Genomic DNA, 13745 nt, shown 5'->3' with positions numbered 1-13745 from the left:
CTGTCCTGTGTATGAAGAAATATGTATGCATTTGGAAGTTTATTGAAACTTTCATTTATCATTTGCATAGACAACAAAGTTTGAGAAGGAATGGAGGAGTGGAAGGCCCTTGTCATTGCAGAGCCAAAAGGCAATGCCTTCTATGTATTGCAGACTTAAAAGATGTGGCTAGTTTTCGTTTCAGCTAGAAGCAAGATTTTTAGAAGTTTTGCTTGTTTTGGTTCTTTTTGGTTTTGTGGGGTTTTTTGGGTGGGGTTTTTTGTTTGTGGTTTTTTTGCCTTTGTGGTTTGGTTTTGTGCTTTTGTTTTTTTTTTTTTTTTTTTTAGCTGGTTGTTTGGTTTTGGTTTTTTTGATCTGCAGACCATGCTTTTTACTTGATTTATGTTGACTTGTGCTCTTAATGCTTTCAGAAAATACCTGAGAAGAAAACACTTATGGCCAGTACTGGACCTTCCTTGGAGAGCAGTAACCTTCTAGAAAATGCTCTAAGTGCCAAACAAGATGAAGCTCTAAAGGCAGTAACTACAGAGGCAAGTTTTTAAATCTTGTGCTTTGAACAGAAGACAAAGGGGAGGTATCATTTTGTTTTAAATAAGTCTCTTGAAAAGACAGAAACTAGTGTCTGGATTCACTGGCTCAAAGTGGCAATGCCTGATCAAACTTGTCTTCACTTATCAGCAGGTGCACTGTTACTAGCAAGAAATTTAGACGCTGTTTATACAGTGTTTTATTCATTGCCCACATACTTACAAGGGCAAAATACAAGGCAGTGAAGAACTACACTTTGGGTCCAGTTGGACTGAAAATGGGTTGTTGTTCATTCTTCTTTGAAGTGCCAGTGTCTGTTGGAATTAATGTGATCCTTAAAGTACAAGCCTTACAAGTATATATCCTTTCTCAGAAAGGATATTGGGGCATGCAGCACAAATCTTATCTAGGAGATTTTTGATGAGCAAACAAGACTCCTACTCCTGTCCTTATTCTTGCAGAACCAAGGATCTCTGAGAGAGGCAGCCTGGATCTAAATTCTGGCTGGTGCCTCACAAGAGCTGCTTGTTGGATTTCCATCTGTAGGAGATGAGCTTTTCATCGTGGGGGTGGGTGTTGTTTTTCTTCTCTGGGCTGAGGAACACAGAGCAAGTCTGTAGGGCTAGTAATTAGGCTGTCTCCTTATGGTGAAGCACTCCTTGAAGTGCAGAACCACGCTCATCTTCCTTTGTTTGGCTTTTTTTTTTGTAGCTACTGACAGCTTGGTGTAGGAATGATTTCAGCCTGTCTGAGGTTCATCTGAGCATCACATGCATTTAAGTGGAGAGCCATCTCCTCAGACTCTAGGATTCCAATATCATGCTATCAAGAGCTTCAAACCAGTGTCCTAACCCTTGAACCCTCAATTAACGCTGAGCTGTAGGACTTCTGACTGCCCAGCTCACAGAACTGTGTAGACAATAAGCTTGTGGAGAGCCCTGAGAAAAGCACCTTAGCTGATTTGGTTCATCTCTGAGTCCTAGAATTGACCCAAGTCTTCAGACTAAACAGCTGCTCTTGCTGTTTTAGACTAGTCTAATTTTTGGCCCTAATGGCTTACTTTCTGTAGAGGAGCACTTACTTCACTGAACCTATTTTCCTTGCAGGCTGAAAGGTACAATTTTTGTAGCTCTCAGCTTCCATGTGGGCTTCAATGAAGTCTGTGATCCTATTATATAGCCTGTCACAAAGAGAAAAAGTTAGTTATACCATAATCTGGCAATGTGGCTTCAGAGGATCATAGGGGAGGGCGTAAGAAAGGAGATAGCTGTCACAGTTGGATTTGACTGGTGGTGTGTGACCTGGAGAAGATGTAAGTTGTTGGAATACAGTGGCAAAGTATAATACTGGGTAGAAGGAGGGTGGAATGAAATATAATAAAGATGAGCCTGTGGCATGTGGGGCACTGAAGCTGAAAATTGAGTGACTGTAGCTCTGGCAGTAGAATATAGCAATGTATCTTCAGAAGAAATTGGTAAAGCAGTGAGCTGCTTTCTGTAGCTATATTAAAATGCTAACTACAGTCTGGTTGATATCAACTTTCCCACTTGTTTAATTCAGTGTAATTTTGTTCAGAAATCTACAGGTCCTGTTCCTATTAAAACCAAAGAGCCCTCATCTCGGATTGAAAAGCTACAAGTAATTAACTTTACTGGCATTTTGACTTTCAAGAAAAAAAAGACAGTCTTCCTTTCCTCACTGATGGCTTTCCCTGAAACAAAATCTTTTTACTTCCTTGCCTTGCTCTTGCATTTTTTTTTCTTTTTCAAGTGGCATATATTCTATCACTGGTTTTGCATTGCATGTTTAAAATTATTTCCTCTCCTGTTTCAGACCTGATTCTCAGCGGCACTATTTACTCTTCTGGGAGCAGAGGGTGGGCTTCTCTTTGACCTCCTATTGTTCTCAGCACTATTTTAACTATGATAAGAGACTCTTAGGGGCTTGGGGGGTTAGTTATAGAATCATAGAATCATAGAATAGTTAGGGTTGGAAAGGACCTTAAGATCATGTAGTTCCACCCCCCATGCCATGGGCAGGGACACCTCACACTAAAGCATGCTACACAAGGCTTTGCCAAACCTGGCCTTGAACACTGCCAGGGAAATGTCCGTCTTCTGACATGAAATGACTAAACTGTCAATATCCCAGTACCACTCTTAATGTCAGAGCTATTGTCCTCAGCCAGGATACTGAGCTACGTAAGAGTTTGGTCTGGCATAATGTGGCCGTGCTGTTCCTGAAGCTCTTACACAGAGTATTGAGCACTCCACAGGATTAGCAGGACGGAGGATGTGGGAAACGCAGAAATGCATAGGTGCAAGAAAGACCAGGCACTTGTAGAACTTGAATGCCCATGTATGATAATTTTGCTGCTTCTTTTAAGCCACACTTGCTCTTAAGCAGTATTAACATGATCTATTTGTGTGTGTATGTTTTTGTTTTCTCTGTGCTGTAGGCTAACTTAGCTATTAACCCTGCAGCCTTACTGCCTGGTGCAATGCCTAAAGTCTCCAGTGCAAAGTCCCCCTTACCAGTTCCAGATGCTCCACTGCATGAGGCCAAGGATGTACAGAACAGTGAAGCCTTCTCTGCTGCAGGGAATAATGAAGAGCTGGGTGTAAGCTTTGATCAGCCTATGCAAGCGGATACCTTGCACAGCGCAAATAAGGTAACCTTGGTATTTAGGAGGATAGAAAGGGAGATTAAAAACACAGTCTATCTTCATGCAGGATTTTGTGTTCTGGTATGTAAGTGCTGCTAACAGCTTGGTCTATCTGAATCAAAATAGATGTGTGGAAATCTAATCCCCTCTCACTTGGACCACTGAAAAGAAAATCAAGCCTACTACATCCTTTACTCTGTAAGGGGATTATGCATATGCCCAATTCAGTGCCTTTTTGAGGCACATTCCCAAAATACAGTGGTTTTCCCTATAGGTAAAGGTATTTTAGCATAAAATTTTAGCGTCTTGTCCTGTCCCAGGAAGCACCAACCTGAAAACCATAAAAAGGCATCTCTTCAGGTTAACTACAAAGTATGTTATGGACAGCTGCTGTGGTAAGATATCAAGAACACAGCCCTCCTGTATGTTGACCTTTACCACCCCTGAGGATAAAAATGTCATGTTGTCCTGGATCATAGAATCATGGAATAGTTAGGGTTGGGAAGGACCCTAAGATCATCTAGTTTCAACCCCCCTGCCATGGGCAGGGACACCTCACACTAAACCATGCCACTCAAGGCTCTGTCCAACCTGCCTTGAACACCCTCGGTGTGAAGCATTCACAACTTCCCGGGCAGCCCATTCCAGTTCCTCACCACCCTCACAGTAAAGAACTTCCTCCTTATATCCAATCTAAACTTCTCCTGTTCAAGTTTTAACCCATTACCCCTTGTCCTGTCACTACAGTCCTGAATGAAGAGTCCCTCCCCAGCATTCCTATAGGCCCCCTTTAGATACTGGAAGGCTGCTATGAGGTCTCCACACAGCCTTCTCTTCTCCAGGCTGAACAGCCCCAACTTTCTTAGCCTGTCTTCATATGGGAGGTGCTCCAGTCCCCTTATCATCCTCCTGGCCGTCTCTGGACTTGTTCCAACAGTTCCATGTCCTTTTTATGTTGAGGACACCAGAACTGCACACAGTACTCCAAGTGAGGTCTCACGAGAGCAGAGTAGAGGGGCAGGATCACCTCCTTTGACCTGCTGGTCACGGCCCTCTTGATGCAGCCCAGGATACGGTTGGCTTTCTGGGCTACAAGTGCACACTGAAGCTGGCTCATGTTAAGTTTCTCATTGACCAACATCCCCAAGTCTTCCTCTGCAGGGCTGCTCTGAATCTCTTCTTTGCCCAGCCTGTAGCTGTGCCTGGGATTGCTCCGACCCAGCTGTAGGACCTTGCACTTGTCATGGTTAAACTTCATAAGGTTGGCATTGTCCCACCTCACAAGTGTGTCAAGGTCCTTCTTGATGGCATTCCTTCCCTCCAGCGTATCATCCAAACCACACAGATCGGTGTCATCAGCAAACTTGCTGAGGGCGCACTCAATCCCACTGTCCGCGTCACCAACAAAGATGTTGAACAAGAGCGGTCCCAACACTGGTCTATGAGGGACGCCACTCATTGCTGGTCTCCAATTGGACACTGAGACGTTGGTCACAACTCTTTTTGTGCAGCCATCCAGCCAGTTCTGGATGGTCACTCCCAATTCTTTTTCAAAGAAATCTTTGTTTTTAAAGAAAAAACACCCACAAAACCAAACCAAAACAAATGTTACAGCTTTTGACATGGTAGATCTCTGCCTCCTGACTCATTTGGGCTTTTTTTATTCATACCTTTCACTTTATGGACTGCAAAAAGGCATATTCTAATTAAAGATTTAGTGTTTCTTAAAAAAAAATCAAAACACAAAAACCTAAAAGCCTAAAAAATTTAGTTAAAATTAAGTTGGGTGCTTATTTTATAAATGTCTTGGGTTTGCCAAATGCAGTGATTTGAACAAGATGACTTCAGTCTTTTGTTCTTTAATGCTGCTGGGGCTGTTCATTACATGGCTGACATGATTCCTTAGTGTCAAATGGTTTTAAAGCTTGTACACCAGAGTAAGGCATTACCATGTAGGCACAGTTGTTTCCAATAGCAGCATGTCCTGCACAACAGACAAACCTCTCTATCATGGTACTTTTAAATAGGCAGGCTTGCAAAATAACAGAGCTCCTAAAGGTACATATGGTCAACCTTGAATGTTGATGCATGTTCGTTAACAGAAGTAAGCTGAGAAGCATCTCAGTAACTACAGTGACTGTTTTTTGTGGCTCACATTACATGTCTCAATTTTGCCATGTCATTACTTCTTCAGTCTTTCAAGTTTGGGTTTAAGCTGTAAGTATATATGCCCAGATGCACTTTTCTCCAAAGGCTGAAGCAAAGCAACCTACCCAGCATTCTGGCTGTCCTTTCAAAGAACAGTTCATGGAGCTGGGTCAGTTTTTTTCAAGTGCATCTCCCTTCAATCATAATTTTCCTATTTTTCAGCCATGATCTGATCAGTACAGCCCCACACTCTGAAGGCAGATATGCTCCTACAATGATTCTGACAAAAGCATACGGCTTCTTTAAGCTGTTTTACAGCATATCCATCCAGATTGTCCTCTTCCAACACAGCAATTAACAAAAGGGAAGAGAAATTTGTCCCTCTTTTTTTCCTACCTGTGTGAATACTCCTGACCATGTAGGATATGTTAGAGGCTATAATGGAAACCTGGGGGAGGGAAGGTTGTGTGTCTTAAAAGCAGCAGTGGAATGAACTACAGCAGACTATGCATAAAATGAAATTAAATGGAAAACCTAATTAGTCTTGGCTTACACAGACTAACTGTACTACAGCAGTCCCTGGATTAGCAAGGTACTACCTAATGCCAAGGGACTAGAGTGTCTTGCTGACCTGTGTTGTGACTCTACTGAGTGCTGCTGCTTTCATACCCCAATTTCACCTACTGTGGAATGATCAGAGGAGAGCAAATCTGAAGTTCTGGGTTATTTTTATGAACCTTGTTGCAAACTAGCCTAAGCTTGAATGTCCCACTTGTCCATCTCTCCCCTTTCTGAAAAATGGGGAGAATGGATGATGCTGAGCTGATAATGAATAGTTCATGCTGCTTCTCCCTATAGCCTTAATCCATGTGTGTGCTCAGCATTCCTGCTCAAGATTCCTAACTGAGCATTTGCTTAAATGTACATGTTGCTTTGTGAGTTACTTAAACCAGAGCTGTGAGCAGAAGTTGTAGTTCATTCCATTTCAGCATGCTCGTATGAAATGGGTAACGCATGTTAATTGCAATGTTGTGAAGGTAAAGTGCTCCAAGGAAGCATAACATGAATCCTAACTTGTCTTCTGTGAAGTATAAGGTTTTTTTTTCCCTTTTGTATAACTCTTCTGCTTGTATTTATTTCTTGCAGACCAGGATCAAGGTTACAGGAAAACGAAGACCTCCTAGCAGAATGGCCCGCCGCCTAGCTGCCCAAGAGTCTGAAGAGAATGAGGAGGTGAACAGTGCTAAAGAACCACAGTTGTCTCTACCAAAACAGGCATCAGCAGTAGCGAACATAAAGGAGCCTCTCACTACTGAAGCAGCATCCAAGGAAAATGGCTTTTTGACTGGCTTGTTGCTACCAGCTCACGGCAGTGTTTTGTGTGCTGGGACAACCAGACTCCTTCCTCCAGAATCCACAGACCAAGGGGATGATCTTTTTGAATCTGAAGACCTTTTTGTAAGCAGCTTGACATCCAGACCAGCCACACAATCAGTGAAGGAGGAAATGCCAAGCAGTGTGGCTAATAAACCCGTCAAGAGCAGGGAGAAAAAGCCTAATCTGTCTGTTCTGGGTGATCAGGACAGCAGTGATCTCTTCCAACCTGTACAGCAAAAATCTTCGACAAAAAGCAGCCCTATATCCTTTTTGGAGGCAGAGGAAGACTCTCTCTTCACCTGTCAGAAAACTGGAAAAAATGAGTTGAGATCTGCTGTCCGACAAGCTGTGGACCCTACTGTTCAAGATATCTTTGAGGTAGTGGTTGAGCCTGACACCTTGGTGTTTTTGATCCTGAGGACCTTATGCAGACCCCTCTACTTAAACACAGGCTTAATGGAGACTGCTTAAACCAGTTCCTGGGGTGTACAGGATGGGCAGTGAAGTAAACTGTCAGTCATGCTTGCTAATGAGCAATAGAAACTATTTCTTTAGTTGTTCACCCCTTGTAAGAGTGGATTAAAAATGGAGCCTTAACACAGAGCAGGCTTGTCACTGAATGTGCTGTGACAACATACTTGTGATTATGACCTTTTTCAGGGTAATAAGGTATTTAGTTCTTATCTGTTAGCTGTCTGGTCAACACAGTAGCTCAAATAACTCTTTTGTAAAAGGAACAAAGTTGGCAGGCTGAGCAACTGATACAAGCCTCTGTGTGCTATACTTGACTTGTGCAAAATCCCATACTAAGGCACTTATGCCAAGTCCTCCATAGGGAGAAGGGACTTAAAACTTCTTGGGTTTGAGAAGCCCAAGGCTGTCAGGCTTCTAAACATCTCAGCTCTGTGTACAGATAATTTAACTGTTGTTGTGTGGTGTGTACTGACAGTCTCTTTATGCTTTGCTCCAAGGATGATATCTTTGCTACTGAGGCAACTAAACCAATGAACAAAGCAAAAGAGAAAATGCCAGAACCAAACCTGTTTGATGATAACATTGATATTTTTGCGGATCTCACTGTAAAAACAAAAGAAAAGAAGACCAAGAAAAAGGTGGAACAAAAATCCATATTTGATGATGAAATGGGTAAGTCTTACTGAAAATCTCATAATATTGTCCTAAGTTGCATTTATCCGAGATGTTTTAGGACCCTTTACTTTCTTTTAACTTTTCAGTTGCTCTGAAACCTTTGGTCATCTTTGCATTTTAACACTGGATGAGAACTTCCTAGATTTGTGGAACTAGCATGGCATTTGAAAGAATTGAGAAAGTGTATAAAATTCTTCTGAGAGAAAGAATAATATAATTTCTGTAGGAATTTTCTCACTTATGGGAATTAAAAAATGTTCTTTTCTGGAGTAAGAAACTAATCTCATGTTATGGCTCTGAGATACATTCTCTGTTTCAATTTACGTAGTTTTTTGTATCATACTTTTGAAGTGAATCAGTGAAATGAAGAAATTAACATCTTTTCCCACCCCACCTTCACTATTGCGGTGACTCTTTTGGAACCTGTAAGTTTTTATTTGCTTCCCTGTACACCCAGAACAATTTACAAATACTACACCTGGAAGCAAAAGTTTGTGCTGTATGAGAAAGCAGCATATAATAATGTGAAATGATGCATAGCATTTTCCTTTCTTCTCCATCAGTGGAGATACTGAAAGTCATGTGATCCACCACTGTGTGTTTGTTCTCAGGTTCTTCATGTTTATAGCTCTTCTTTGGGTTTGCATGTATTTCTTTTCCTATAAGACAAAAAAAAAAATCCCTTCTCCTCCAGCTCTGATTCGTGTCATCATTCTTTCTAACCTGTTCAAATTGAATTTGACTTATCACTATTTTGCTTGGACTGCTGTTAAACATTCCAGCATGATGGAATGACCTAATTGAAGTCTGTAGATGTTTTGGAGAGAATAAACACCTTGAGATTTTTAAAGGCTGCTCAACTGATACAAAAAATAAGAGTCAAATGTTTGCAGGCAAGGTATTTGAAATACATATTGGGTAGTTAAAATGTCTTATTTTAATATTTTACACTTTTTCATGTAGCATATAGCAAATGAAATAAGTGCCCAAACTGCTATCACTTCCAAATATTTCAGCACAAAAATCCAGACCTCATGAAAAAACAGTTGTAGAATGCTACTTGCAAGTGGCATCATGGAAAATTAGCCACTCAGAACCTGTCATTTGCACTTCCACTTTTGACATCTACTCTGATTTTAGAATTCGTTGTTTCATGTCACATCTGATCTTGATACATCTACAGCACCCTGTATCTGATGGACTTGATCTTCTTGAGAGTGTTGACTGTTTTGTGATGCAGCTGTAAATATGCAGCCTCTTCATGCCCAAAGCTATGGGCTCTACAACTTACCTATACTTCAGGTTAAGGGTTGATTTAAGTGATTATTGTAGTATGATCCTTTATCAGGGCTGTATGTTGTCTTAGGATTCTTTCTGCTGCAGATAAAACATTAAGTGGGTACAGTTTGGGGAGGCGGTGGAGGCAGCAGGCTGCTTTCCTTTTTCCTACCACAGCTTCTAGTCACTATTTACTACATTTGTGCTAGGCTTATGGTGGTAGTATTAGAAAAACTTTCTCAGGTCTTTATTCCTCATAGCCTCCTCAGTGAATTTATGGCTGATGAGACAAATATCTCTATGTTTCATCTACCTGTCTGCAAAATGGTGACTTAAGCTTGTGCATTGACAAATACTGTTTTTGACAGCCAAAACTTTCCTATTCCTTAAACCTTGCTATAAAATGGGAACAATACTTGTACTGCTTATACACTCATTGTACTTCCCCTCTGCTGTGAAGCTAATCCATGTGATAGCTTCTTGCTTTGGACTGATGCCAGTAGGGGATTACTCTGTTTTACTGCCTTTCTAAACTGCTCTTGTGCTGCAATGCTGTCCTGAATTATTCCTGTGTAATCCCTGTGATCAGTACAATAGCAGCCATGTGCTGGAGTGGAAGAAATAGCAAGAAGAGAAAGGCAAGCACATCGTGACAGACTACTTCGTGCTTGGCTTCTGCTCCAGGTTAGGATACATGCTGAAGACTGACATGCTAGTTTTTATACTCTGGACTAGTAAATGATTATTGACTTTTGTGTGGTTTAATAGGGATTGGAGACCAGTTATGTGCCTGTTACACTGGCCTTGTGAATCACTAGTAATCCACATATCTCAGTCTTGTAATTTTCAATTTCTCATAATCCGCCTGTGTAATCTGAGTATCCTAAATTTAAAACCGTAGTGTATAGGAAGAGCTATGATATTGCATGTGCCCAGGAAACCTCAGGGCAACAGTTCAACATGTGTATTGTAGCAGCTCCATCCCTATCCATAAGCGTAGTCCTCAATGCGAACAGCACTAGGCACAGTAAGATTTGCAGGTCTCTGAGCTCTGCTGCTGGCACAGGGTATCTGGGTTAGGTTTCATTTCTATTTGTTCTATCTTTCAGGAGAGAACTCTACCTTGATAGCAATATGATATTTTTCCACTTTGTTGTCCCAGTTATGAGTAACAAAAATGCTTTTATTGAGGAAGGTGGTGGGAGATCTTGATTCAGGACTGTGCACAGACTCTTGAATATTCAACAGGATGGTAGCTGTAGCTGTCTTCCTCCTTGCATCTTAGCTGTGTTTTTTTCTCAAGTGACATATGCTGTATTCTTATAATACTATAGATCAAAGATTCTTATATGGCTAGTGGATGTCATGAGTAGTCACTAGCAAGTACCATCTTTTCTGATTTCTTTGGGAGCATCTCACAGCAGTTAGATCTCTCAGGTTCCTCAGATGTTAATGTTCCAGAAAAGAGGGATGTTATCTGGCACTTGCACGATGGAATTTATTGTGGAGGTTTAATTTATTAGTACTTCTGAACTACTTAAGAGAGCTTGAACACATTACAAAAAAAGTATTATGCTGCTCTACTGAGAAGAAACAATATTCTTAATTTGACTTACAGCTAACAGCTCCCACGTATGTCCTTACAAATGCATCTAGAATCGCAAGCAGCAGGAAAGCATTTGTTTATCACAGAATGTCCTTGGCAGTAACTGCTGTGTGCTGGAGACTTATGTACAATGTTACTTCTGTTTGGCAGTCACTTCACATTAATTTTTTCCCCCCCCTTTAGATGATATCTTCTCTAGCAGCCAAGTCAAGATACCCACTCCCAAAAGCAGATCTTCCCAAGCAGCCTCAGAAGCAAAATCTGAAAGCAAGACACTGAGCACATTTGATGACCCGCTGAATGCTTTTGGAGGCCAGTAGCCAAGAGGAGTGTGTTGTGAAGAGGAAGCTTTCCTTACGTCTGTACATTACTAATAATCTGGATTCTCTAATCCAATAATGCTGAAATGAGATGACTGGATATTTAAATGATTACCCATTTAAAATGGTTAGTATTCTCTTGTGCTGGGTCTGACTGCTCTAAATGATATATTTTTTGAAAAAGACAGTAACTTCCTGCTATCTGTTTCCATGATACCCAGATGAATATAGCCTGTGCAATACCTGCAATGAAGTAATCTATTATACAAAGTATAGTTTGTTTTATTGAACAGATCTATAGAGAAAATAATTGATAAATAGTAAATGAAGTCTGTTAAACCAGATCTGTCTGTATGTCTTACTTTCCTCTTTACCACTCACTAAGGACAACTTTTCATGACTTGAAAACAACCAAAACCACTACAGTGCCTTCTCTGGGTCAGCTGCCAATCAACTGAGCTAATGTTAGGGTAAGACTGGGTTCTGTTATCAGGTACAGCTTCTCTTCTTATGTAGTCAAGCAGTTAATAAAATTAGTGCAGGACTTGACACCATTCAAAGAGAAGGTATTTCATACTGGCAGCTAATGTGGTCTATAAAAATAACAATGGTTAAAACTTCTCTGCCAGTAAGAGTGTATTACAGATGAGCACCTAGTGCTCTATGAAAACGCAAGAAATATGATGTTGTCTTCTATCCAAGTTGTAAGTCACTAAAGAGATTTTTTACCTAACTGGATTTGCTCAAGTTTTGCAAATAACACTTTCCAAGAAGTCTGTCTGAACTGAGCATGCTTGGTTGCTTCCAGGTTAACAAGCCTGTGTGCATGCCTTAGTGCAAAGACTCACTTGTGCCCAAAGGATTGCTGTCTGCTTTCCTTTCTCATGTGTAATATGTAGGCTGTTTGCAGGAGGTTGCTATTTTGTAGACTCCTTGTAACTGTCCAGTGCATTTGTCTTAACCTTCTTGCTTCTTGTATTTTCTGGATTGTCCTGCTGGAACTGATGCCATTATCCATACTTGATGCCCAGTGGTAGACACTTGCTCTCCTGCATGCATACAACCAGAGCAAATGCATAAATGTAGAAGGATCAAATGTTGCTCTTATTTTACCAGTGACTGCCAGCTATTCTGACTTCAAAACTAGATGTGCTGTTTTAATGATAGTAATGTATTACTTTATCTGCAACTGTTAAGACTGTTCTGCATGTGTTCAGAGGACTTCTTTGAGAGAAATTCCCACTTTCACTGAAGCCCTTTTTCTTGAGACATCTGCTTCAGTCTCTTGTTTCTGAAGTTGGACTAATGAGGGTAAAGCAGAATGAAAGGTTGGAAGGGATAAAGGAGAAACACTATTGATTTGAGTCATAGGTGGGCCTGGCAGTGATTCATGTTAAATGGGGGCTAAATTGGGAGTAGCAGATTGGAAAAGAATGTAGGAGCTATTTGCAAATGGGTATCTACCGTGAGAGCACTTGCACTTTATTTATAGGCATTACATCTGCTGCAAATGCCACATACATGATTTGAACTGCTGCTTTACTCCTTTCTCCTTTGCTTAGAAGAGCTTCAAAGACATACTGGGAGAAAGAGGAAAAATATGGTGAATTCTTCTATTTCTTTTCTGCTTCCTCCTTTCTTATTGGCCCTTCACATTAATAATTTCTGTTAGCATTACAGAGGGTGCTCTTCATAAGCCAAGAACCCTGGAAGCCAAAAGCTGTTGGAGTAGAAGGAAAAAAAACCTGCCTTAAAATGTTTCTTAAACTTTAATATGAAATCTTGGTAGAGAAAACTTCATGATGGAAAGTTGCACCGTGACAGATAAAAACTGGCACAGGGAGAGTCTCTTCCTCCTGTTAAAATGAAGTGGTCCTCAATTCTTGAAACAGACTCTGAATCCTGGTCTAAGTGCTTTGCTTTCGGGAGAGCTTGGTCTGGGTGATGGCTTTTTTGAGTTTTGGCTTGACTTGTCTCTTTTCCAAGTTTGATAAACCATAACTACATTTCCTAGGAAGGGCAGAGCTGGAGGTCCAGTGTTACAGTATCCGGGACTTGCTTGGCGACTTTGAGGGTTCCATACCTGCTACTTGCATGCAATAAAACACAGTATTTGTTCTGTTTGTTTTAACTGACTCTAGCTGTTTTGTTTCAGGCCCAGGGCAGGTCTTGCATTATTTAAAACCTAAATGGAAAGTAAAGTGCTTAATGTAATTAGCACTTCCTAATAAGGTAAGCTTGTTTTGTCTAGTGTTTCACTGTAAGACTGATGGGCTGAGGGAAGAGCTGCTCCTGGAGACCAGCCTAACCAACTGACATTGAAGCAGGAGCAGAGTGGTGCGCTGACCTTGAGTAAAGGTGCCCGAGAGCTGCGCTCACCTCCAACCAGCTCTGGCTCAGGAAAGGGGAAAGGCCTGTGGGGGCTGGGTGTCATCCAACTTGTGCTTCGACTGGGCCCAGTGCTGCGCTGGTAGGCGTTAGCGCTCCCTGGACGCCTCTCGGGTTCAGTTTGAGGTATAAACGCTGGTTTTGACCGTTCTTGAGCAAATGTAGCGGTAGAGCAGGGGCAAGATGTTGAGCCTCTTGGCCCTCGCTAGACTACATGTCCCAGGAGCCACCGCGGCCTTCCGTCACGTGGTTGCAGTTGTTAGCGGCTGGGGAGTTGCATCCGGGT

The 13745-nt window shown here is 41.4% G+C and overlaps 1 protein-coding gene across 3 annotated transcripts in view; it reads left to right on the top strand.

The window, feature by feature from the left end:
- LOC101868946 (WASH complex subunit 2C) overlaps positions 1–11415 on the top strand; it is a 36942-nt gene extending 25527 nt beyond the window's left edge. For all 3 annotated transcript variants that reach the window (XM_031053009.2, XM_031053008.2, XM_031053007.2), the window contains 6 exons: positions 411–530; positions 2104–2166; positions 2987–3199; positions 6488–7096; positions 7690–7864; positions 10935–11415. In XM_031053009.2, coding sequence (XP_030908869.2) covers positions 411–530; positions 2104–2166; positions 2987–3199; positions 6488–7096; positions 7690–7864; positions 10935–11071 — 1317 coding nt within the window. In that variant the 3' untranslated portion in view covers positions 11072–11415. The remainder of the gene's footprint in view (positions 1–410; positions 531–2103; positions 2167–2986; positions 3200–6487; positions 7097–7689; positions 7865–10934) is intronic.
- Positions 11416–13745: the final 2330 nt, after the last annotated feature.

The sequence above is a fragment of the Melopsittacus undulatus genome, chromosome 4 (genome assembly GCF_012275295.1).
Source record: "Melopsittacus undulatus isolate bMelUnd1 chromosome 4, bMelUnd1.mat.Z, whole genome shotgun sequence".
Lineage (NCBI taxonomy): Eukaryota > Metazoa > Chordata > Aves > Psittaciformes > Psittaculidae > Melopsittacus > Melopsittacus undulatus.
This window is presented reverse-complemented; position numbering and strand designations above follow the sequence as displayed.